This window comes from Manis pentadactyla, chromosome 3 (assembly GCF_030020395.1).
Source record: "Manis pentadactyla isolate mManPen7 chromosome 3, mManPen7.hap1, whole genome shotgun sequence".
NCBI lineage: Eukaryota > Metazoa > Chordata > Mammalia > Pholidota > Manidae > Manis > Manis pentadactyla.
Window position 1 is genome coordinate 214799239 of NC_080021.1, and position 25273 is coordinate 214824511.

A 25273-nucleotide genomic window follows, 5' to 3' on the forward strand; every position below is an offset into this window, starting at 1 on the left:
GTATAAAAGTATTATGGGGGGTTGGGGGCTAAAATTCACAGAACATAGAGTTAACCATTTGAAAGTGGACAATTCAGAAGCATTTAGTACATTCACAATGTCATACAACCATCTTCTCTGTCTAGTTCTAAAACATTCCTGTAAGAGGGAAACCACAGTCATATCTACTCCCACCCCCGCTCTAAGCCCAGCCCTTGACAACCGCTAATCATCTTTTTGTGGATTTACATATTCTGGGCATTTCATATAAATGGATTCATGTTATGTGACTTTATGACTGACTTTGAGATGTTTTCACATTCACGCATCGGCCCTGTGGGAGCGTGTATCAGGATGCCACTACTTTCTATGGCTGAATGATATTTCCTTGTGTTTATACTACATTTTCTTTGTTCCTTAGTTTAAGAGTATTATAACCAGTTGCAATGGGTGAGGAGGAGCCTTTTCTCCCATAGGGCTGGCATTAAAATTTCATCACATTTTAAAAACAATCTCCTTTCAAACGGAAGAATGGTTCACTAACTACAATACAGTTAAGTAAATTTGAGACAAACTGTTTCCAGTACCCTATTATTTTCTTAGTTCCTTGGTAGTGTAGGTCAGCACTTCCCTCCTCAGGTGACTGTTGAGGAATAGGAAGACCAGTTCATAAGGTACCTTTGAGCAGAAGTAAATGTAGAGCCTCAGACCAGTTTATGGAGATCTCTTGCCCTCCTTTTCCTTGAATTGCTCTTATTGGTCTTAGTTATTATGGCTTTTGCTTTAAAGGATCTGAAGGCCAATGAGTCACGGCTAAAGGATATAAACAAGGTGGCTGAAGACCTAGAGTCTGAAGGTCTGATGGCGGAGGAGGTGCAGGCCGTGCAGCAGCAGGTGGGCATCTGAATCTGTTGCCATAAGGAGGCAGCCAGTTCCTTATTGTGTCCTACACAGCCCCCAGGAGTGTGTCCAAAGTGTGGGCCTAGTCCTCTGTGTGGCCCAGACCATTTTGTTTAGCTTCATACTGCAAAGAAGAACAGCAACTTCTCCATGTGCCCATTCAGAATCGTGGAAGTAGGCTAATGTTTATATAGCCTTTAACGATAACTCGTGTGTTCTTAAACAAGCAGAGGCTTTACATATAAACACTTGGTCTCTCTAGTGGCCCGCATGTATCAGGATGCCACTACTTGCCAGTAAGAGGGTCTAACTGGCCATTTTGGCTGTCCCTCTTGTAATTTTCTCTGTGTTTCCAGGTTTGACAGTAATGAATATTACTGAGATGTGTGTCCTTCCTCTAATAGTAAAGCCGGTTTCCTCTCTCCTTGCAGGAGGTGTATGGCATGATGCCCAGGGTAAGTCACAGGTGCTCTGTGTGGAACTTCAACGTGAGGAGGAGAGTAGGTCTTGGGAAGAATAAAAAGTCAGGAGCCTCTTAAGAATTTCTGTTTTGAATCTCAGAGATGTCTGTAGTGTGTAAAAATCTGTGGTAAAGAAATAGCAGAAATTGGTTTCTTTTTGCCATTCTCCAAAAGACCAAAAAATATTTTCTCTGCAATTTTCTAAAACTTCTCCCACTGTAGTCATTTAGGTTTATTGCCCCAAAGAATCCTATGACTATTACATAAAGGTTGGTGATTTTTCTCATTAAATTTCCTCATTCTCGTCTTTCTACTCCATAAATCAGAATTTGTTTCTCCTGTTAGCTGCATTTCCCTTCAAGCATCCTTGCTGTTTGCTACCAGCCAGTGATGAGTTCTCATCCCACAGGGAAATGCTGTCTGGCTAATCTCTGTGGACGTCCCCTCTACTAACGGGCAGGAGGGCGCTGTGTAGTTTTGCCCAGTTGCATGGCTGCCTAAACTACTCATCTTTCTTTGGCTAGGATGAAGCTGATTCCAAGACAGCCTCCCCATGGAAGGTAAGAACTCCTTCACACCTTCTGGCACAATTACTGTCCCAAAGGTTTTCAAAAACAAAAATAACTTGTCCCTTTCTGTTGTTCCTGTTTCTGAGTATTCAGGCTTGTCTTAAGCCTTTGGTCATTTCTGGACTTGATTGGGCTGGTTTCTTTATGACCCTGGCATTATAATCCTTGAATCTGTCAAGTTTTGAAGTACGATACTTAATATACAGAAGCAGTGTTTCTGCACAAATGCTCAGGATGAGTTAGTTCAGTTAGATGGCATTTCTCACCATGGCGCTGCCAGAGTGAACTTTGCAGGGGTGGCCCTGCATGGTCAGGCGTGGTCCCACCATAGGGTCGCGGTCCAGAAGGACACGACAGGAACAGGAAATGACTGAGAGTGAAGGAGAGTAACTTCCCAGGCATTGTCTGCCTAACTGTTTTGTCCAGTGGTCTGAGAAAAGTTCCATGGAAGATACCATGTTCTGCAGAGAGATGTAAATGGAGGAACAGATGCTTCCAGCTCCAGAAGCCATAATTCCAGATGAACCTGGTGTGGGGTTGAACCAGGAATTTGGGGGAAGCTTTCATTTGCCAACCGTTGATGCCTGTGACCATGGAGTTAGTTGCCTAAATCCCCATTCTGGCACCTTCCCCCACCCTACCTCCTCAGGAGTATACTACACGTTACAGGCAAGTTAGAGCAGATCTCTCTTTGATGAACATACCCTCTCCTATAATAGGAAGAAAGCATGAAGACCTGCAAACAAAGCCCCCGCCCCCAGCCCACCGGGATAGATATTCCTCCCACTCTGTTGTCCTGTCTGACCTGAGAAGGCCAAGGCAGAAAGGGGGCTGTTCTTTCAGCCTGCCCATCCCTTCTGGCTCTGACTGTTGCTCATTAAAGACGCTCCAGGTTGGGGGAGGGTGCATTTTTCCTTTGATATTCAGTTTCGTCCCCTTTTATCAATCTTACCTTCTTTCTTATATGGCAAATTTGATCATTGTTTGACACAAACAGGCTGCAGCCTTACCATCTGACCTGGCAGAGCTGTTTTGGCATCCTGAATACTCTAAAGAATGTCTTTCAGATTGTTTTATAAACTCCTGCACCTTCTGTCTCTGCAGAGGACTGGAGACAGTGGGTGTCTACCTCCTGAACCCCACACGCACCCACCCATGGGAGTGTTACTGGGCATATCCCAGGAACATCTGATGAACCCGACTCCCCCACGTCCAGGCTTGGCCCCGCCTGTCTTTACATATTTGAAGTGACGGGCATCCTAATGCGTGCCGGGTGGAGTTTCAGATAAAACTGTGTGGGCTCTGAGATGCCAAGGGACATTGGATTTTTAGAAGACGTAGCTATGTGGAGAAGAGAGCTAACTCACTGGTTCATTTTCTTTTTCATCCCTATTTTAAGGGACAGTGAGTCAGAAAGAACAGCTATCCAATAACCATAAAGAAACAGAATTATTGGTGTGCTTAACTGTTGAAGATCTCGACTGCCAGCCTTTGTTAAATTGTGTGTTTTCCGGATAGTTCTCCTGTAGTGTGGACAAGAAAAAGACTGATCCTTAGCCTTTGAGCTCATTTTTCTGTCAGGCAGCTGTTCTATGTTTTCACCTTTTCACTCTTCATCGAATAACATTAATCGCTGAGTTGGGTCTAATTATGCACTTGAGTTTCTTCATGACTTTCCAGTGGTTGATACTGTTATTAATGTCTCTGCTCAGAATTTTGACAGTATCCCTTTACAGTAATTTTGGGTGACAATTGGGACCTATTTAATGGCACTTAACTCCTCAGATTTCTGTCCGTAATTGGCAGACACTTGATTAGTTTTGCTCTTCTGCTTTCCTCCCTACATAGTCTGCTCGGCTGATGGTCCACACCGTGGCCACCTTTAATTCCATCAAGGTAAGGAAGCACGACTAGCTCCCTCACCCACCTCTCTCCTCGCATTGCTCCTCTTCCTGTCTGTTGCTGGGCTCTTGTCTTCACTGGTTGCATAAATGATCGCACTTGTCATTCTCTTGGGCCTGAGGGTGTCCTTAGCAAATAGCAACTTTCTTTGTGGCAGCAGGGTGACCTGGTTGGGCTTTCTTAGTCATGAAGTCGCCAGGTCCTGATAGTAGAGTTAGCCTTCCCTTAGGTTCTGTAGGGGCTGGGAACTGTGAGGAGCATGTCCAGCCAGTGGTGAAGGCCTTTCTTGCCTCCTACAGGAGAAATGGGGCCTCTTTCTGGGCCCTAGGGTGACTTGTCTCCTCCAGTGCAGACGCCCCTCCACCTCCCAGGCCTGCTGCGACCTGCTGATGTGGCTGCACTTAGTGTTTGGAACAATGGACTCTGGGCTTTGTCCCCCAGCGGTTATTCATGAAGCATCTGCTACATAGCAGGCACTAGGCTAGGAGTTAAGTGTGAGGATAAGCCAGCCACTCTTGGCAGGTGACTCCAGGTCAGGTGTTAATGGAGTGTTACTCTGTCAGCTGTAGCTAGCATCAGCCAAATTCTGACCTGGACTTTGCTGTGGTTATTTTTTGTGCTGTGCACTAATTTTATTCAAGTAGGAAGGTTGGAAACCAGAGATGTGTGCCTCGGCCTGTCCTTTCAGCTGAAGCCACCAGTCCTTTGGTTCTTTGGCCCTTTGCCCAGAGTCTGGTGTGGGCCTGACCAGAGAGGGTGGCAGCAGGCTGAGCCTTCACTGTTCTGCAGGAGCTGAACGAGCGCTGGCGGTCCCTGCAGCAGCTGGCTGAGGAGCGGAGCCAGCTCTTGGGCAGTGCCCATGAGGTGCAGCGGTTCCACAGGTGAGAGGCAGTGCAGGTCTGGGAGAGGGAGACACAGGTGGCTGTCCCGAGCTTGCTGAGACATCAGAGTAACACCACATCTTCTTGGTATTTGTGCTTTGGCTCCTGGGCATGTCTGACACGGGATCGATGCTCAAGACTGCTGAGTGGACGAATGTGTGTTCTTTTGCTTTTTAGAGAAATTGGTGGTAGCCACAGCCAAATGTACAAATGCCAGCTAAATAAAAATTATTTGCGTTTGTCCTGTAATCAAGGCAACTGTGTGCAGCATTCACTAACTTCATGTATATCTCACCTATAGAGATGCAGATGAAACCAAAGAATGGATCGAAGAGAAGAATCAGGCTCTAAACACGGACAATTATGGCCATGATCTGGCTAGTGTCCAAGCCTTGCAGCGCAAACATGAGGGCTTTGAGAGGGATCTTGCAGCTCTTGGTGACAAGGTGAGAGGTTGCAGTCAACTGATGTTTTTGCCCAGGGCGGAGCCAGGTGTTGGTTCTGCAGGGCACAGCCCCCTTACTTGCTTTCTCAACCACTCTCTTTCCCTAGGTAAACTCCCTTGGGGAAACAGCCGAGCGCCTGATCCAGTCCCACCCTGAGTCAGCAGAGGACCTGCAGGAAAAATGCACTGAGTTAAACCAGGCATGGAACAGCCTGGGAAAGCGTGCAGACCAGCGCAAAGCCAAGCTGGGCGACTCCCACGACCTGCAGCGCTTCCTCAGTGATTTCCGGTACAAGAGTATCCACCCTGGGGTGTAGAACCTTGTCAGCGTCATTTCACTGGGAATGTAATCTAGGCTCAGCCTAAAAGATTCAAACTACCAAATGCTTAAAAGTCAATAATCTTAAGTCTCTGCTTCCCTGTGCACATGTGCACACACCCGTCTCCCCACAACTGCCAAATGGTGGTCTATTCCGCCTGCCAAATGGTGGTTTATGTCTTCCTTAGACACAGTATAATACAGATTATACCTTAGTCTTTTTTTTTTTTTTTACGTCACTTTTTTTTGTTGTTGTTATCATTAATCTACAATTACATGAAGAACATTATGTTTACTAGGGTCTGCCCTTCACCAAGTCCCCCCCACAAACCCCATTACAGTCACTGTCCATCAGCGAGATTATACCTTAGTCTTTTCCATGAACTTTTTTTATTTAGATAATGTGAAAGATAGAGATTGGAGGAATAAACCAGTGAACACATATGAAAACCTTCACCTATAGTTCTGTGGCATAAACTTCATATCTAAATATATGCACTTCTGTTTTTCTGAACATGAAAGCGGGTTGCAGATGCATGGCATCTGACCTCTAAATACTTAGCACATGTATCCCCAAAATCAGGATCTTCTCCTACGTGACTGCATTTCCATGATCACTCCTAAGCCACCTAACACTGACACACAGTATTTCCTTTAGGCTGTATTTGTTTTTTTCCAGTTTTCTCCCAAGTGTACTTCATAGCCGGGGCTTGTGTTTTGGTCCACAATGCAGTCGAGAATTACCGTTGCATGTGGTAGCTTGTCTTCCTAAAATCGAATAGTCCCCCTCCACCCTGGGTGTTTTGTCTTTCACGACACTGACATTTTTGACGTGTCCAGGTAATTGGCTTTTAGAAGGTCCTGTGAGCGGGGACATCAATCAGTCTTTGAGGCTACGTGTCATTCCGCTGGATGGGTGATTAACTCGCGAACAGTGCACGCTGAGGACAGGTGTTTCTGTTGTATGTTTCTGTGCTGACAGTGTTCTCTCACAGTTCGCATGTGTGTCTGGACACGTGTTAGCTGCGGCGTGTCCCCTGCCAGGACAGAAGGAGGCAGGCGGTGCCCCTCCCCTCTGGTAGGAGGTCCCAGTTGGCTTTCAGGGATCTCTTTTTTTTTTGCTTTTCTTGAGGTAAGGTCACATAACATACAGTTAACTATTTTAAATTGTGTGGCTCCGTGGCATTTCACGTGTTCACAATGTTGTGCAAACACCACCTCTCTAGTTGTGGAACATTTTCAGCAGTGTTGAACACCTGAACCCCATAAGTGATCACTCCCACTCCCTCTTCATCAAATCTGCTTTCTCTCTCTCTGGATTTGCCTAGTCTGGGTGTATTTTATAAAAGGAAGCATATGATACGTGACTTTGCACACTGGTTTTTGTACACTTGTGTGTGGACATTGTAAGAAGCCAGGTTAAATGCATTTATAGGCCTATGACTTCTAGGATTCAATGAAGACATTTTCATTTGAAACTGTAGAAAACTTAACCACAGGTGTTGGCTGTGTTAGGACCTGCTTTTTCTATAGGTCAAAAAGTTTTGGTTATAAACCTAATTCATTTTTTCTCTTGAGGAATTGTCAATTTTTTATAAGACATACAAGAGGTTTTTGAAATACTTTGCTCAGAGATATAGCCCTATCCAATAGATTGATTGAATCAACCCAAAATAACCCTTTGGGGCAAGAACTCCATAGTCCTCTCTCTGTCTGGGTGGAAAGCCTGCTTGCCATATAACATAATACCTAATCCTCTGGATCTGGTTTCCAGGGACCTCATGTCTTGGATCAATGGAATACGGGGGCTGGTGTCCTCAGATGAGCTGGCCAAGGACGTCACTGGGGCTGAAGCTTTGCTGGAGCGACACCAGGTGGGTAGACCTGCCATCGGAGCAGCAGAAACCTGGTTGCTCGGCTGCAGGGAAGGCCTCGTTCCCCGACCCCATCTCCACCTCACCCTTTGAGCCAGTGGTTGACCTAAGAGTGGGCATCTGTGGCCAGTTATCTAATCCCGTCCCTTTATTTGGCAGGAACACCGGACAGAAATTGACGCCAGGGCTGGCACTTTCCAGGCATTTGAGCAGTTCGGGCAGCAGCTGTTGGCTCATGGGCACTACGCCAGCCCAGAGATCAAGGAGAAACTAGATATTCTAGACCAGGAGCGTGCAGACCTGGAGAAGGCCTGGGTTCAGCGCAGGATGATGTTGGATCAGTGCCTGGAATTGCAGGTACATGTACTGGACAGTTGGCATTAGGGTTCTGACCTGGCATCGCACTGCCAAAGGCTCCATCTTCCCCCCTGCCGCCCCCTTTAGCTGTTCCATCGGGACTGTGAGCAAGCCGAGAACTGGATGGCCGCCCGGGAGGCCTTCTTGAACACTGAAGACAAAGGAGACTCACTGGACAGTGTGGAGGCTCTGATCAAAAAGCATGAGGACTTTGACAAAGCAATTAATGTCCAGGTGAGGCCTCAGCACCTTAGAGTCTGAATCTGGGTTTTTCCCGATGGACAGCTCCTGTCTTTGTTGGCCTGGTCTCCTTTCCTCTTTTATGACAAGAATAAAAAATAGTTAACAACTTGGCTAACTCTGCTGGAGAGCTTTGGCAGCAGCTTAAACTGAAATACTTGATACTGACTTCATAAAGGAGAACACATCATCGCCATTAAATCTCCAGGGAATACCTGTGCAGTCCAGGGAAAATGAAATGGGCATAAACAGTAAAGCTCTATACATAGATTCTGATATTTCTGAGATTTTAATGGGGATACCCCAGGAAAAAAATATATTGTGAAAACAGAAAAATAAGTGAGTAAAGAAGAGAATATGTGAAAGGAACCAACTCAGACGTAAAACCCTTTGATTTAGTTATAAAGCATTTTGTTGAAAATCTGACAGCTTTTTTGTGGTAAGCATAATTCTGTACGTGTCATCTGCTGGCGTCCTAGCCCCAGCCCCACCCCAGGGTGACCTGGAATCTTCCTGAGTTAAACTCTACTCTAGTAATGAGTGAAATCAAACTTTTTCTGGCATTTGCACTTCTGCTTCTAAAATGTCAGTGTAACTGATCCTCTCGCCAACTAGTCCTCAGTCGCCCAAAATAACCATTCTCATCTCAAGACCTGCAGTCCAGGGAAGGCAGGGCTGTTGGGCCCACCTTGACCTCACTCACACCTTTCTTTGCCAACAGGAAGAAAAGATTGCCGCTCTGCAGTCCTTTGCTGACCAGCTCATCGCTGCCGGCCACTATGCCAAAGGCGACATTTCCAGCCGGCGCAATGAGGTTTTGGACAGGTGGATATTCGGTGGTGCTGATGGGGGTCACTGCCGACCTTTATGTGGGAGCCCAGCCCCGCCTTGTCTGGAGGATGTTTACATCAGCTCTTGATTACTCCCTCTCAGGTGGCGACGTCTGAAAGCCCAGATGATTGAGAAGAGGTCAAAGCTAGGAGAATCACAGACCCTCCAGCAGTTCAGCCGGGACGTGGATGAGATTGAGGCTTGGATCAGTGAAAAACTACAGACAGCGAGTGATGAGTCATACAAGGACCCCACCAACATCCAGGTGAGCCAAGCCGAGTGGCTGCTGATCTCCGGAGCAGCCCGGGTTGGGTAGATTTTATAAGTAAGGCTTCTTTAAAAGGGGGAATTACTTGAAAGACAATTTCCTCATACCCGTGGTGAAGCCAGTGAAATTTATTTTAATCAGCTGAGCTGGTGGAAAAGTCTCACTGAATTATCAAAGCCATTTAGAAGCTGATTTCCTCATTCGTCTCTGTTGAAACCATGTCTGCTATTAAAGTCTGTAGACTCCCTCTCTGTCCATGTCCCCAAATGCTGAGCTTCCCAGAGGAAGTACGACAACAAATGGGTTTCTGTATAATAGCGATGCGTGTATTCACATCAGTGTACTGAACTCTTGTTATTTTAATCTATTTTTGTAGCTTTCCAAGCTGCTGGTAAGTTTTTTATTCTTCTAAAGCATTTTAGTTAAATGAGCTCCAGTGTTTGTGTTCTCCTGCGTAGACTGTTGTTACTGTGGTCACACAATCTGCTGGTGTCTCCTCCGTGCTTTTTTGTTTCTGATCATCCATCACACTCCATTCAAGTGTCCCTGTGGGATGTGGCGCTCTGCTGTACTTAGCCTGCAACCCTTCACCCTCCTGCCCCCTCCCAGTTTATCACTTAGGTGAGTTCTGTGCAGTGTTTGATTTGGGGGCAGTAGTTCTTCTGAGCAGTGCTTCTTTTTAAAAATAAAATAATCAGCTTCTTCTGGGTAAATGTGGGCTCATGGGTCTCTGTGGCCGGGAGCCGGGAGCCCAGCGTGGTGAGAGCTGCATCATAAGCCCAGTCTGCCGCCCAGAGGCTCTGGTCGCAGGAGAGGGCCCGCTCGGGACCTCAGAGAGGCAGGCAGCCTGCCTCCAGAGGCAGCAGGAGCCGGGGGCTGAGAGGCTAAGATAAAAGGTGGGCCTTATCACCCAAGGGCTAGTGGAAGGGACTCTTCAGTCAAATCTAACTCAGAAATTGCTTTCAATGGAAGAACAAAGAAGAATTGATGGGATTTGAACCAAAGAGTGGTCAAAACTAGAAACAGGAAAAGAGTGGGTATTTGAGGCTCTTCTGTCCTCAGACTGGGTCTCAGGTGTGGGGTACACAACCAGGACACCAAATGGTAATGCTGCCTCTCACCGGCCGGGTGGCTCCATCCTCTTGACTGTTGCTGCCCTTGAAATGAAACATTCGATGCAGAATCCCCCCAGCTGTACTGCTTTTTTTCTTTTAGTTCTTTTTTCCCAATAACACTTTCTGAGACCCTGCGTTTCTCACCCAGAACTGTGCCCAGCTCTGTCCCTGTGCTTGTCTCCTGTGGTGGTTCTGCACCTCTGTCTCTTCATCGGTCCTTTAAAACCCAGCCCCGGTTTTTCATTCTCCCAGCCCTCTTTCCCGAGGAAAACTGAATTCCTAGAGTCAAGCCTGGACTTTGACAATATCCAGAAGTTCTGACCCTGACCAATGACAGCTACTAGATGAGAATCCAGCAGAGCCAGGGTCTGCAGCAGCTGTAGGCGTCTCCTCCGTCAGCACACTGATGGTTGCTGGAGGTGATGAGAGTGCCATACGTGTGCCATTTGATAGGTCTCTGTCTACTAAGGAGAAAGCCTCAGATGGAAACTAATGTACAAGTATTCCAAACTGCAATCGGCTGTTTGGCAAAATGTTAGAAAGTGTGTAATTCTTGGACTTCATTTCCAGATAGCCAGTCCAGTTGATTAAGAATTGACTCAGTTCACCTACTCCTCTGCTGGTACATTTCCTTTCTCCTGGCCCAGACTTTCTGCTGAAGTCCCAACAGACTGGCCCTGAAAATACTTCACACAAATTCTGATTGCCATCTACAAAAAATACTGGCACCTGCCCCCAGTTCTTTTAAGTTTTCTACCACTCCCTTCTGAGAATTCCTTCTCCCTGAAAAGATGTAACCTAGCAGGACCTGGTTTTGAAAGGGTTTTTGTTTGATTTTGTTTTGTTTGGTACTTTTTAGAGCAAGCACCAGAAGCACCAGGCCTTCGAAGCAGAGCTTCATGCCAATGCTGACCGGATCCGCGGGGTCATCGACATGGGCAACTCCCTCATTGAGCGTGGCGCCTGTGCTGGCAGCGAGGATGCTGTCAAGGTAGGGTCTGCCAGCTCACCTGGCCCAGGAAGGAGCAGTTGAATTTGACTGTCAGCATGTTCTTGTCAATTTGATGATGGCTTGAAAATACGATCCTAAGAACATAAACAGATGAGAAGGCTTCTGGCTGTGCTGCATACGGACCGCGGGTGGTGATGGGCCCTGTGGGCATTCCCGTCTCTGCGAGCGAGTGCATGAGCTGGCCTTGGGAGAGGCTCTCCCCGTGGTCTCACCGGCTCTGACGGCTCCTCTCCCCAGGCCCGGCTGGCTGCCCTAGCGGACCAGTGGCAATTCCTGGTGCAGAAGTCAGCTGAGAAGAGCCAGAAACTGAAAGAAGCCAACAAGCAGCAGAATTTCAATACTGGAATCAAGGACTTTGACTTCTGGCTTTCCGAGGTAATGCCAAGTCTCGCTTCCCATTCTCAGAGGATTTCTGGTCATTGAAATATCAGGACAGTCAGCAACACCCAAAAAAGCAGGGCTTAAGGTGGCACTCTGCCGATGCCCCTTTTAATAGAAATCTCCATCACCATATGTGAGTTGTGTGCTGTAAGGGATTGATAAGCAGAGGGATCGCATGTTTAGAGACGAGAGAGCTTATTTTTTATGGGAACTGGACTGTAGGTCACCCACTTGCACAGGGAATGCAAATTGAAGAGGTGAGGGGGTCTGTCTGCGTGGCAGGCAGCACTAATGAGTCTATGCCTAGGGAGAAGCCAGCGTTAGTAAAAATGCACAAAGTACAAGAAATATAAAGGAATAGAAACTTTCAGAGACCATCACTGTTGATTCTTTCCAGTCTATGCATATTTCCATGAACATTTCTGTAGCTGTATTTTTGTAAATAGTTGAGTTCACAATGTTATTTTTTTATTAGTGTATGTTATCCCAAGTACTAAAACTTCTTCCTAAACATTTGAATGACTGTTTAAGTCCATCAGAGTTGGGCCCTAATTTGACTCTTCTCATATTGTTGGACCTTCAGGTGCTCCCTGCTTTTTGGCGGTATACATTTTGCTAGAGTCAGCATTTTTGTATGTTAATCTTTACCCACACTGTTAATTCTTTAGTCTCTGGAGGAGATCCCTTGAAGTGCAATTACTATACGTTTTGCCACTGTACCACCATGAAGGCTCGGGGACACTGCCTGTAGCTGTAGTATTTCAATTCATAAGGCTCCTGAGTCCAAGTTTGATTGACAGAAAGGGAGAGCGTCTTAGCTGAGTGGTGGTACAAGCCGAGTAGGCATGACAATAACAGCTTGTGACAGAGAAGCTTACAGCTGGCCTAACACCCGGCCACACATCTGAGCATCCTGGGTTTTCCAGAACACAAAGTGCACCGTGTATGTATGTATGTATATATGTGTGTATGTATATACACACACACACACACACACACACACGTATATGTATACACACATACAGAAACGTGCACCATGCAGTAGCCTTTCCCTTTGTGTTTCACTGACAGGTGGAGGCCCTTCTAGCATCTGAGGATTATGGCAAAGACCTGGCTTCTGTGAACAATTTACTGAAAAAACATCAGCTCCTGGAGGCGGATATATCTGCCCACGAGGTGAGCAGAACAGGTGGCCAGGCTGGTGTCTGGGACACAGCTGGGCATGACTCAGAGAGCCAGGGCATTTAGGGAAGGAGAGTGCTGGCCAGCAGTTAAAGCTGGGTTCTCAAAGACTCTCAACTATAAGAGTTTGTTCATACAGATTTTATCTGTTGATACAATTATTAAAAACTAAAAGTTAAACTTTAAAGACAATCTCAAAGGTTTACGTACTATGTTTCCATTCAGATAACATTCTGAAAATGACAAGATTGTAGAGATGGAGAACAGAGTAGTAGTTGCCAGGAGTTGGGGACTGGGTCGGGGTGTGACTATAAGGGTTCTAGCAAGTTCTGCTGTACTAACGGAACAGCGACTACGTCATGATTCTAGAAGTGGCTACACAAATCCAGACATACAGTAAAATTGCCTGGAACCACATACGTACCCTCACAGAAACACAGGAGTTAGTGCATATGAAAACCAGTGAAACCCAGTAAGGTCTATGGGTTGTACCAATGTCAGTTTCCTGATTTTTATCTCTTGCTGTGGGAGCTGTTACTGGGGGGAGGCCGGGTGAAGGGTGCACAGAAGCTGTACTGTCGCTGTAGGTCGTGAGTCTGACTATTTCATAATGAAAAATAAACATTGATGAATTTATTGAAAGTAATAAACCCATTACAACTTAACCTAAGTAACATTTTTTATGAAGTAACACTCATTTTAAAAATTCAAAGGAGAGAGGTATAGTAAGAAGAGTGGCATTGGTCATATTTTTGCAAGTTGCTTTAATGTCCTGCTTCATAGAAGACAGCAGCGTTCTTGTAGCTGCTGCTGAGTTCAGTTCATCACAGAATGTTGTCTGTGCTGGATGAAGAGCCTCACTCAGGTGGCCAGAGAAGGGAGCAGTGTTTCAGCTCAGGTCGCTGTGGATCCTCTGGTTCTACACCAGACTCTGAGTGGTGGTTGCTTTGAGGTTAGTTGCAGAGTGGACTCTGAAACCCTATTAATCCGATATTTAAACTTGTATATTAAAATCTTGGACTCTGAATGGCTCTTTTAGCCACACATAACATTTGGAAAACACTGGGTCACTGAGTTACACAGATTTTCTGAATGTTGACACATTTCATTTCATGATATCAAGCACTACATTTGATAACATCTCAACCATCAGCAGGAAAATCTTCACATAGTGAAGCTACTAATAAACACATGGAGGTGGAATGTGAATTTTCTAAAATTGTCATTTTCTCATGAAAGTTCAAGTTTTATCATTAGCAACAAACCCAGTTCTCCCTGAAGTGCCAGGTTCACTTTTTTTCTCAACAAAGTAGTTATAAGATGCCAAAGCTGGGTAACCATGGTTTGTCTGGTGGTGGATCTTCCAAGTAGAAACGGTGGCCCGTGGAAACAGTGGCTAGTTCGGCTCAAAACGCATGTTGTTCTTCAGCCAGTGAACTTAAGTGTGCAGCAGGAGGGCTCTATTTCTCATTTTACCACACAGGATACAAAAACGATGTGTACTCAAAGATGGACATTTAGTAACATTAACAACTTGGCTGCTTTTTAAAGAATGTTCGTAAGTGAAATAGCACTTTTTATGGCGAGTGCGTGGTAGCCAAGAATCAGATTTCTGCTGGTACAGCCTGGAGCCAACGCGTCAACAGCCTCACCGTTGTTTTGCACCATCAGTGCAAACGTCCCCACAGGCAGCAAGGCGGATGCTGTCTCTGTATTGCTGTGAGAATAGTCTTGGAATCGCAGGGGTCTACATACCACACTTTGAGAATATCAACACTCAACATCAATAAACCAAAGAAATCTTAAACCAGCCTGACAGCGAAGAATGCCTGAGTTCTTATTTTTAAGCAGATAACAATGGGAGACCCAGTTTTCTGACCCATCCCCTTGTGTCCCCTGCCCAGGACCGTCTGAAGGACCTGAACAGCCAAGCTGACAGTCTGATGACCAGCAGTGCTTTTGACACCTCCCAAGTGAAGGACAAGCGGGACACAATCAACAGTCGTTTCCAGAAGATCAAGAGCATGGCAGCCTCCCGGCGAGCCAAGCTGAATGAGTCCCATCGCCTGCACCAGTTCTTCCGGGACATGGATGATGAGGAGTCCTGGATCAAGTATGTGTCCTTGGGACCTCGTGCCCTGGGTCCTCGAGGACGCCCCCGAGCGTTTACTGCAGGCCCGTATTGGGACTGCAGGGCTGAGTGAGAGTCTGAACGTCGGGGTCTCCCGGCCCTGAAGTTTCAGTCTCTCCGGAACAGTGGAGGGGAGACAGGGAAGTGTGACAGAAAGGGTGTGGGCTCAGCTTGGCCACGCATGCACCTGGACACCTCAGGCCCTTCTGGGGTCCGGGTGGGCAATGATGAAGACCTCTAGGCAGCCTCTAGGTGGTAGTGACTTGTGATGCACGATGGTCACCCATCACTTTGCCAAACCCTGCTCCAGATGCCAGGAAGAGTCGTGCACTCCTGTCTGGAGGAGACAGCCTGGTCTCCTGGGGAAGATCAATTCTTGAGAATTTTTTTTTTTTTTAGTAATTCCCCCCACACCCAAAAATGTCAGTCTAAGTAGATGGAATGTGTAAATAATTATTTTTAAGGACAAAATTCTCTTAATTTCTCACTTCCTTTAAAAAGTGACTTACAGCAGTATCTTTACATACTTCTATGCGTGGCACGCATATCTGAGGAAGTAGGATTGACAGGGCGCTGCCATTGGTGCCTCCCTGTTCATCAGCACACCACACCCTCTGTGGGGTCGCACAGCGCAGGTGCACCTGGTTGTATACATAGGTGCTGCTCGTTTGGGAAACAGGTGTTTGTGTTCTCGAGCACTAGTGAGGATTTTCCTGTAGGTGGGGGACATCATAGGGTGTGTACATTTCGTGGCTCTTTTGACCAAAGATCTCCATTTGAAGACACAGAGGTACAGGGAGTGACCGCCTGCGTGCTTGTGTTCTTCAGGGAGAAAAAGCTGTTGGTAAGCTCTGAGGACTATGGCCGCGACCTAACAGGCGTTCAGAACCTGCGGAAGAAGCACAAACGGCTGGAGGCAGAACTGGCTGCACATGAGCCTGCGATTCAGGTGAGGAGGGCCTCTGTGGCTGAGAAGGCCACGGTGTCAGCGGGCCCGGGTGCACAGAGAGATCTTACAGTGCTGGTGACCCTTCATCACAGACCAGGAAGGAGAGGTTCTGAATTTGATGCTGAGGCCTTTTCCTGAAAGCTTCCGGAAGTAGCTGGTGATAACTGTTCATCTAATTATTCTCATCTTCCAGGGCGTCCTGGACACCGGAAAGAAGCTGTCTGATGATAACACCATTGGGAAGGAGGAGATCCAGCAGCGCCTGGCACAGTTCGTGGAGCACTGGACAGAACTGAAGCGGCTGGCTGCGGCTCGGTGAGTGGCTGGGGAAGCAGCCCGTGCGTTGGGCCCAGTGTGGGAGGTCTGCACCCCAAGGTCAGGCGCCCAGCTTCCAGGCCCCCCTGCCTCGTGGGCCTGGGCCTGGGCCCTTTTCCGGGGTGGGCAGGTGCCACAGTTGGCTTGCTCCAGAGCCACCTCTAACAGGCCTGTGCTGACTGGTTCCGTTATGTGGCTCTAGACCAAGCAGATGGTTCTAGAATTCCATGCTTGAACAACGCTGTGTTACTGCTTGACTGGACTGTTCACATTCCACAGTTGTCATGAATATTTGTAAGCATATGTTAACTCTCAGAATCAAAGTGGGTGGAGATTATGGCTGATTTTTTTTCTGTATCTCCTGTATTTAGAGGCCAGCGGCTAGAAGAATCCCTGGAATATCAGCAGTTTGTAGCCAATGTGGAAGAGGAAGAAGCATGGATCAATGAGAAGATGACGCTGGTCGCCAGTGAAGATTATGGAGACACTCTTGCTGCCATCCAGGTCAGAGGACCTGCGGGTGCCTGCTGCCTTCCCTCAGCAGCTGCCTGCTGGTCGCCGTGTCCTGCTGGTTTGCTCACTGGCCGTGTTTATTCTAGGAGAGCACAGCCAGCAGCCTTCAGGTGTCATGCCAGAGACCCTGCCCCTCTGTGGACAAAATTGGGCTGACTTGTCGGCCCCAGTTCACAGAGCCCTGTGTCAACTAGGCAGTATTTACTACACAGGTTACTAGAACGCTCTTAGTTTCCTGTATCTGCCATTAAAGACTGGGTAGCTTAAAACAGAAATATGTTGTCTTGGAATTCTGGAGGCAAGGATTTCTAAATCAGGGTGCAGACTGGGCCTTACTCACTGAACCTTGAGGAGAATCCTTTTTGCCTCTCAAAGCTCTGGTGGCCTCAGGGACTCCTTGGCTTGTGGCCGCATTCCTCCAGTCTTTGCCTGTTTCCACACGGCCACTTTCTGTGTCTGTGTCTGTCTTCCCCTGGCATTCTCTCCGGGTGGACCTGTGTCCCAATGTCCTCCTCCTCATGAGGACACAAGTCATACTGAGTTAGAGCCCACCCGAATGACCTCATCTGAACTTGATTTATCTGCAGAGAGCTCATTTCCACATTTCATAGGTGTTGGGGATAAGGACTTAATCAGTGATACCTTCTTGGGGGACACGGTTTAACCCATAACACACCCCTAAATACTTTCTTACTTCCCATGATTCTGCGAAATGGCAGGCATGACCTCTGCGCTTTCACTGGGGGGCCCTCCCACAGTGTGCTGAGGTGCAGGGCAGCTGGGCAGTAGAGCCATGATGGCATCCCGTGTGCAGCCAGCAGCTGTCCCAGCTGGTGGCTGGCACATCTCGGTTCCCCTCCATGTGGCCTGTCATCCCCTGGCCAGCTAGGCCAGCTTCCAGAGGAGCACCCAAAGGCCACGGCAGATGCTGCAGGGGCCTGATGGCCTGGTCTCAGGCATTGCACGCAGTCACACGACAGCCAAGGGTCTCGCGGATGAGTAGACCACCTCTTGATAGGAGGAGCTGCACGTTGCGGTCACCTGTTCCTCAGCCCATGCCCTCAGCTGTGGAAGTAGAGTCAGCATTCCGAGAACCAGGGTCACCCCTGAGCCCCGTCCTCAGAATGGAATCCTCCAGCTAGTCGGGGCGATGTAGGAGTTGAGGTGGAGTAAGCACACAGTGGGGTGCTCTAGAAGCAACACAAAGGGCATTGTCTGCAGAGCTCCGGTTGTGCTGAGGAAAAGGGACACGGGCGGTCCTTAGATATGCTCAGGATGGCCTCTGGGCTGAGTGGCGCTGATCAGTTGGTGCTGTCTTAAGCTTGCTTGGTGTTCATTCTGTGGTCTTCTAGAGGGGAAGAGGGACACTGTACTGATAAATTAGCAAGAGTTTAACCCCTTCAGAAAGACCTCCCCTCCCTGATGTCGCTTCTCCAGCCCACCCCACTGATGGTCACTGACTGCATCCTGGCCTTCCTGCCATTACTACTACCTACTGGTTTCTGCACCTGCCGGCGTAGTCCCTGGCTAGACTTGGGGGTCAGGAGGAGACGCCTTTAGTTAACCTCCGTCCCTGGTCCCTGGCACCCTGGCACATGCCAGCCTCTCAGTACTGGCCTTGCTGTTCCCACCCTAGGGCTTACTGAAGAAACACGAAGCTTTTGAGACAGACTTCACTGTCCACAAGGATCGTGTGAACGACGTCTGCACTAATGGACAAGACCTCGTAAAGAAGGTGAGCCTGGCCTTCTGGGAATATGCTCATTTCCCACTCCAGGACGTCCCATGCTGGTACCATACCTGCCCCACAAAGCTCATCCCCTGGGATATTCACCACTGGTTTGCGCAGAAATGAACAGCAATTCCATTCCTGTGTTTCCTAAAGAAGAGTCTGAAGATGCTGTGGCTAGTGTGCTATTTCTCCTTTTTTGAAGCCAGTTAGCAAAGTTATTTTTTCGGTCTTAATCGAGCAGAGAAGCACCCCTGTTGGTCCATCTGTGTGGCCTTAGCACTCCCATATGGCCACTCTCTCGGTTTATTTCTCAAGTCATATGAGCTGTTTATAGAGGTAGTAAAAATGAAATTAAGCAAGCATACAAATGACCCATAAAGCCACCACCAGAGGTGACCACTAGTAAGATCTTCATGCCTGACCTTCCAGACTCTTCTTCCCTGTAGAGCCCTGGATAGATAGATAGATAGATAGATACCTCTTTAGTTAGATTATGTCATTCTGTAAAACCTGGCTCTACAAGATGTTCTAGAAGTGAGTTTGTTAAAATCCCAAGGCTTGTTTCATTCAAATAGCCCTTTAGGGAGAAAGCAGAAAATAAGGGGTCTTGGTGCCTTTTTACCAGTGGTGACATCAGCTCACACATTGAAGTCTCCAACTAAATGTGGTGCCCTCAGTCCCAGGTTGGCACCGCCCGCCACTGAGGCACAGTGGCAAACATTCAGCACTGCAAGACAGGCAACTTTAACAGCTGTTTTCCTGTCCCATAATTCTGGCCTTGAGACTTGAAGTTTGGTCCATAGGAGGTAACAGTGCAGTTAAAAATGTTCACTGGAGAGCTTTTTCTCCTTGAACTCACAGGCAGATAAACTAACATGAAGCTCATTTCAGGTAGAGACACAGGGGAGACCTGTGCGTGACTCACTGGCCACTGCACCCCCAACTAATGTTCTCCTTTCTTTAAACGTGCAAGGTGACTGGTTTGTGAACAGCCCTTCACCTGACAAGTCCTAGTTTCTCCCTTGAATTTCTCTATTTTATGCTAACCTGTGGTGTATGTTTTCAAGTACAGGTTTAACCAAAACTGAATCAGTGTTTGGGGCTTAATAATCAAAAATAATACTAATGACTACCGCATTGTCACTTAATATTGCAACACATGCCTCGTTATTTCTTCAGAATTAATTCCTCTAGGTGGAATGGTCAGCATTCATCTTTTAAAGCTTTTGCTCTGTGTTGCTCAAAGAAAAGCCTTACCCATCGTTCTTCCCGCTGGTGGTGGGCGGGGACACCGCGCAGCTCAGGGAGATTGAGTACCTCCCCAGGCAGGGAGGAGGGCCGGTCAGGTGACCGCAGCAGGCGGCGAGCCGACCAGAACGCGCCTTCTCTTCATGGCCTAGAACAATCACCACGAGGAGAACATCTCTGCGAAGATGAAGGCCTTGAACGGCAAAGTAGCCGACTTGGAGAAAGCTGCCGCCCAGAGGAAGGCGAAGCTTGACGAGAACTCGGCCTTCCTTCAGTTCAACTGGAAGGCTGACGTGGTGGAGTCCTGGATTGGTAAGCACTGTGCCGGCCAGGAAGATTGTTCCAGAGCCACAGCTCATCTTCTCCCTGTGCAGTCAGTTTTCTTCCGTAGAGAAGAAACGCATTGAACGTGGGCATATCAGATAACTCGCTGCCAGGCTGACCACTGGCAGCAGCCAGAAGGAGCCAGGGTCCTGAAGCCCCAGAGAGCAGGGTCCCAGTGGAACCCAGCACTGGGCCAACATGAGGGTTAACAAAACCAAGGCCCTTCAACACTGGAAGTAGAAAGCGTTACAACAAAACTGGTGCTCCCATAGCCACCAGACCACATCACACTGCAAGCCACGTGGGTCCAGGGTACAGTCTAGACCAAGAGGAACTAGACTCTGACTGCAGGACCCCCATGACCTTAACAGTTGCTGTCACATAAGTAGCAACAGAAACATGTAGAACCAGCTGGAAGGACCTGTTCATGACACAGACAGAAAATGGGCCTGGGCCACAGGGGGGAGCCACCTAGCATGGGTTCAGAGGCTGCTGCTAGTCATGTTAGAACTTAGTAAACAAAATAACAGTGTATCTGGGGTTTTTTTCCTACTTAATTCATCTCACTGCACCAAAACGAAATGGTATATTTCCCATGCTTGGTTCTGTAGGTGAGAAGGAAAACAGCTTGAAGACAGATGATTACGGCCGAGATCTATCTTCCGTCCAAACTCTCCTTACCAAGCAGGTCGGTTGTGGCACTCTGTTGGCTGATTGAAATGAATACAGATGGTGTTTGCCGGTAGATGAATGATGGTCAGCATCTTCCACTGAGACATTCGGCCGTTACACATTAGGCCCTAGGGACCTGGCAGTGAACCAGATACAGGCCTGGTCCTCAGGGAACTTCTGTACTAGGCTCTGCTGCAGCCTGCTGGTGCTCACGGGGTACGCACGGGGAATGTGCTGCGGATTCAACACCCAAGAGGTGTCTGACTGTTTCCAACAGGCCACAGTTGTGGAGGGAAAGCCTTCCCAGAAGAGACAACGTCTGAGCTAGATCATGAAGGGCAAGCAGGAAGTGGTCAGGTGGAGAAGCAGGGTGTGTTCTAGGCAGAATTGGGGAGAGCCTGGCAGTTCAGGGGGCCCCGGATACCTCAGCCTGCCTGGAGTGCTGGGTGGGAGGGCCTGGGGCTGACCGTCTGGAGGAGATGCAGGGGAGTGGGCAGGTGTGGCTGTGTTGGGGGAAGGTGGGGACTCTGGGCTGACAGGCAGCTTAGGCAGCAGGCTGGCCAGATGCTGGTGCCGCCTGAACTGCAGTCTCGCTGCCTTTATTGCGGTTGGCTTTCTCTTTCCTTGCTGCAGGAAACTTTTGATGCTGGCCTGCAGGCCTTCCAGCAGGAGGGCATTGCCAACATCACTGCCCTCAAAGATCAGCTGTTGGCTGCCAAGCACATTCAGTCAAAGGCCATCGAGGCCAGGCACGCCTCCCTCATGAAAAGGTGGAGCCAACTTCTGGCCAACTCAGCCACCCGGAAGAAGAAGCTGCTGGAGGCTCAGAGTCACTTCCGCAAGGTAAGGGTGGGCCCAGCAAGGCTCGCCTGCCCCACCACATAGGAAAGGCAAGCCCAGCTCCTATGTGCCCTGCTCTGCCACTGCTTGGGGTGGAGGTTCTGCACAGGGGCATGGAGCCAACTCGAGCCACAGCAGTGGGCCCCTTGCCTGCGTGAGCCCGGGTGAACTGGCACGTACCAAGGGGAAGGGGGAGCGGCGGGGAGAAGCTTGAGGACTTCCAGAGTGAAGCAAGAGAAAGGAGCCGTGCCAGCTGAGAGCTGTCCCAACCCCTGCGCCCCAGAAGCTGTGCCCAGCCTGCCACGTCCTCCTACCCCTCCACCTGCCCTTCTGCCCAAGGCACGTCAGGCCCTAGCAACTGTCCTTACTCGATCTCCTCTGCTTCCAGGTGGAGGACCTCTTCCTGACCTTTGCCAAAAAGGCTTCTGCCTTCAACAGCTGGTTTGAAAATGCAGAGGAGGATTTAACAGACCCCGTGCGCTGCAACTCCCTGGAAGAGATCAAAGCCTTGCGTGAGGCCCATGATGCCTTCCGCTCTTCCCTCAGCTCAGCCCAGGCCGACTTCAACCAGCTGGCTGAGCTGGACCGCCAGATCAAGAGCTTCCGCGTGGCCTCCAACCCCTACACCTGGTTCACCATGGAGGCCTTGGAGGAGACCTGGAGGAACCTGCAGAAGATCATCAAGGTGCCCTTCCCCGCCGCTCTGCACTCCTTCCCGGGGCTGTGGGCCTGGGGCCTCTTGGCGTGGGGGGAGGCGGAAGCATAGTCTCGTTCACCTTGAGCTCCCTTGTATGTCGGCCTAGCAGCCCACCACATGACCACGTTCAGTCACTTCCCTCCATGTCTTGCCAGAGGTCCTGGGTGGGCTGCGAGCATGCAGTGTTGTGAGCTCCCTGAATGGTTCCCAGGCCCCTGCCCTGTAGAACGTCTTTGGGTTGAGGCTAACATCTCGTCCCTCCAACCCCCAAAGCAGAGTTTCCTATGTTCAGCTTCAGGACAATCCTTCCTGCTCCTCAAACTTTAAGGCCAGCTGGTCAGTTCCCAAAGGTAGACCTGTCTGAGATGGGGAGCAGGGGTGACATGGCCTCTGCCCCTCTTCGGTCCGCAGGAAAGGGAGCTGGAGCTGCAGAAGGAGCAGCGCCGGCAGGAGGAGAATGACAAGCTGCGCCAGGAGTTTGCCCAGCATGCCAATGCCTTCCACCAGTGGATCCAGGAGACCAGGTGGCAGCCCTTGGCCACTGTGCAGGCCCTGGGACTCTGGTCCCCAGGGCTGAGTCCTTGGGCCTCCAGCTCCAGGGCGAGGGGAGCTTTGCGAGAAACCAGAGGGCATGCTCAGAGCAAGGAAAGAAGGGCTGGAAGTGCGGCCTGGTCTGGCTGCAGCAGCGGGTGGCACATGGAGCTGTGTCCTCAAGTCTGGCTGGCCTGGATCGGGTGGGACTGTGCAGCCCGGGGTCAGCCCCAAGCAGCAACTTGGTGACAGACGGTACAGGGCTGAGGGCACTGTTGGTACTGATGTTCTTGGTTTTTCTTTTTTCTGTCTCCCTTGTCCCTCACCTCCCAATTGCTGCTGTCTGGACACCGCCTTGTCTTCGGCTGCCTGGACCCCATCTCCACAGAACGTATCTCCTCGATGGGTTAATATTGTCTTCTTATTTCTCTGGGCTCATGATGTGGTAGTCTCATGTGCTTGTCTCATGCCCTCTGTGCCCCTGTGGCCTGGCTTGCAGATCCCAGGATGGGCCTTCCTGCCCATGGCTGTCCTGCCCTGGCCCCACCTCTGTCCCCTGTCACCTTACAAGGAGTGTGTGCCTTGCCCACAGCCCACTGTCCCTGGCAGCCTGCAGTCTGGGGAGGGGAGCCACTCCCACTTCCTGATCAGATTCAGGTAGGGAGCGTGACCAAGCCAGAAGGCCAGAGCTGCAGTCCAAAGCCCCCAAGAGTCCCCGCCATTGGGACTGTACTGGACTTGTGCCTTTTGTCCCGTGTCCCCTATGGAACCATATTCAGCCCCTAGGAGGTTGTGGACATAAAGCGGATGACCATGTTTAGGGGGCTCAGGCTGGGGCAGTAAGTCCCCAGCTTGTACTGACCTCTCCCCGGTGCCCCACTGGGCTGAGACTGTCCCCAGCTTTCCCAGGGGAAGGGGACAGGATGATCTGCCCCAGTAGAGGACAGAAGTGCCCAGGGTTTCTGCATGATAGAGACCCAGGGCTGCTTGTCCAGTCCAGGTGTGGGCTGCTCCCCAAGGCCTCGGCCTCCTCTGCTTGGGGGGGGTCATCTTTGCATTCACTCCCGGGCCCACTGCAAATCCAGGGTAGTGGGGCCGCAGCGGCTCAGACTAGCATTCCAGAGGCTCTGTAGACAGTATTCAAAGGCAGCAGTGGAGAAGTGTGCCCACCCCGATCAGACCTGTAGCAGAGTGGGTTGGGATTTAGGGGTTGTTTTCCAGCTGGAGCTCCTAAGCCAGCCTGGCGTCTGCTCTCCTCCGCAGCCTCTGTGGCTGTGTCTGCAGGCCCTGGCCTTGTCTCCGTCAGGCGCCATGCTCCCCTTCCCATGTGGCTCTTCCCAGGCAGGCCATCGGCTCTGCCTCTGCCAGGTCCCCCTGCCCGGGCCCCGTCGGCTTGGGCCTTGTGGCGTGTGGGTGCTCCCCTGCCCCACCCTGGCATATTCATTTGCTTTCTTTCCTTTGACTAGCATAGCATATCGTCGGGTCATTCGTGTCTGTCAGTATGAAGTCGGGGATGATCTGTCTGGAAGGTTCTTCTCCTCTTATTTCTCTCCTTACCTCACTGGTTTTTCACCAATGCACTCTTGACTTCCCCAGGCGGCTCTGCTTTCTGACTAACCCACCACTCTCGGCTGCTTGGGAGGGAGGAGTGTGTCCCCCTCCCACTGCACCGACAGCCAGCCTCCTGCCCCCAGGTCCCGGGGGTGTGCTTTACCCTGGGGGGCGTGGTGTGGCTGTGAGTCTGATCTGCTGGGGCAGGAGGAAGCCTGGTGCCCTGCCTTGCTGAGCACTTTGAACCTGGGGGAGATTTCAGAGCTAACCCTGGCTCTGAACAGCCAGGGTTAGGCTGTTAACAGGGTGTGTTGGGACCGATGTGGGTACAGGGGAGGCTGGGCTAAAACCCCACCAGGGACCCACGCACAGTGTGACTTGGCCCTGCACACAACCCTGATTCGTTTTGTCGTTTTTGCTCACTAGTGGCCTCACACTGTGTGTTGGGAAGGTGGATGCTCCCCGAGCCCCCTGCTCCTCAGAACTGAGCGCTGAAAAGAGCCTGTGGCACTGACTGTGCCTCCAGGTCACAGAACCTGAATCTGGGGCTTAGTCAAGGCCACCTCCCTCCTTGGGCAGAACTGGACCAAACTTGGTCCCCATCTCTCAGCACCCCAGTTGCCGTGTCTGAAGGGCCACCCGACTGCACCTCCTCCCTTACTGCCACTCACCCTGGAATGTGGCTCCCCTCCTCAGGGACCTGCAGATTCCAGGGAGTTCTTGGAGGGGCAGGGGTTGTCAGCCTCCCCCTTCCCTGAGGTCTCCCATCTGTCGGGGGCACGGTTGTACAGGGCATCTTTTTCTCACGAGGTTGCAGAGGGGTACACTGTCAGGCAGTCCCGCAGCCCCTTTATTCCCACAGGGGAACTTAGAGTCAGTCCCTGGGATACCCCTCAAGGGCCTAGCTCGGGTCAGGCAGCAGGTCACACACAGCCTGGCTGGTCCTGAGGAGCCGCCTGAGAAAGGGTCCTGGCCTGGGAACAGAAGCAGGCTCCCTGGGTCTCGGGCAGGTCGCATGCCACATCGGGCAGCAATCTCCTGTCCCTGAAATACC

At 49.8% G+C, this 25273-nt stretch overlaps 1 protein-coding gene across 7 annotated transcripts in view; it reads left to right on the forward strand.

Annotated features, from left to right (window-relative positions):
• SPTAN1 (spectrin alpha, non-erythrocytic 1) overlaps nucleotides 1–25273 on the forward strand; it is a 56790-nt gene that overhangs the window by 29339 nt on the left and 2178 nt on the right. For 2 of the 7 annotated variants that reach the window (XM_036913715.2, XM_036913718.2), the window contains 28 exons: nucleotides 769–873; nucleotides 1311–1334; nucleotides 1865–1900; nucleotides 3758–3805; nucleotides 4601–4692; nucleotides 4994–5138; nucleotides 5245–5426; nucleotides 7231–7330; nucleotides 7490–7687; nucleotides 7775–7921; nucleotides 8649–8752; nucleotides 8861–9023; nucleotides 9403–9417; nucleotides 11001–11132; nucleotides 11391–11528; nucleotides 12606–12710; nucleotides 14621–14829; nucleotides 15676–15796; nucleotides 15990–16111; nucleotides 16483–16615; nucleotides 18261–18359; nucleotides 19757–19916; nucleotides 20540–20616; nucleotides 21234–21443; nucleotides 21829–22125; nucleotides 22549–22661; nucleotides 23057–23074; nucleotides 24135–24197. In XM_036913715.2, coding sequence (XP_036769610.2) covers nucleotides 769–873; nucleotides 1311–1334; nucleotides 1865–1900; nucleotides 3758–3805; nucleotides 4601–4692; nucleotides 4994–5138; nucleotides 5245–5426; nucleotides 7231–7330; nucleotides 7490–7687; nucleotides 7775–7921; nucleotides 8649–8752; nucleotides 8861–9023; nucleotides 9403–9417; nucleotides 11001–11132; nucleotides 11391–11528; nucleotides 12606–12710; nucleotides 14621–14829; nucleotides 15676–15796; nucleotides 15990–16111; nucleotides 16483–16615; nucleotides 18261–18359; nucleotides 19757–19916; nucleotides 20540–20616; nucleotides 21234–21443; nucleotides 21829–22125; nucleotides 22549–22661; nucleotides 23057–23074; nucleotides 24135–24197 — 3356 coding nt within the window. The remainder of the gene's footprint in view (nucleotides 1–768; nucleotides 874–1310; nucleotides 1335–1864; nucleotides 1901–3757; nucleotides 3806–4600; nucleotides 4693–4993; nucleotides 5139–5244; nucleotides 5427–7230; nucleotides 7331–7489; nucleotides 7688–7774; nucleotides 7922–8648; nucleotides 8753–8860; nucleotides 9024–9402; nucleotides 9418–11000; nucleotides 11133–11390; nucleotides 11529–12605; nucleotides 12711–14620; nucleotides 14830–15675; nucleotides 15797–15989; nucleotides 16112–16482; nucleotides 16616–18260; nucleotides 18360–19756; nucleotides 19917–20539; nucleotides 20617–21233; nucleotides 21444–21828; nucleotides 22126–22548; nucleotides 22662–23056; nucleotides 23075–24134; nucleotides 24198–25273) is intronic. The other 5 variants (XM_036913720.2, XM_036913722.2, XM_036913721.2 and 2 more) reach the window with 3 other exon arrangements.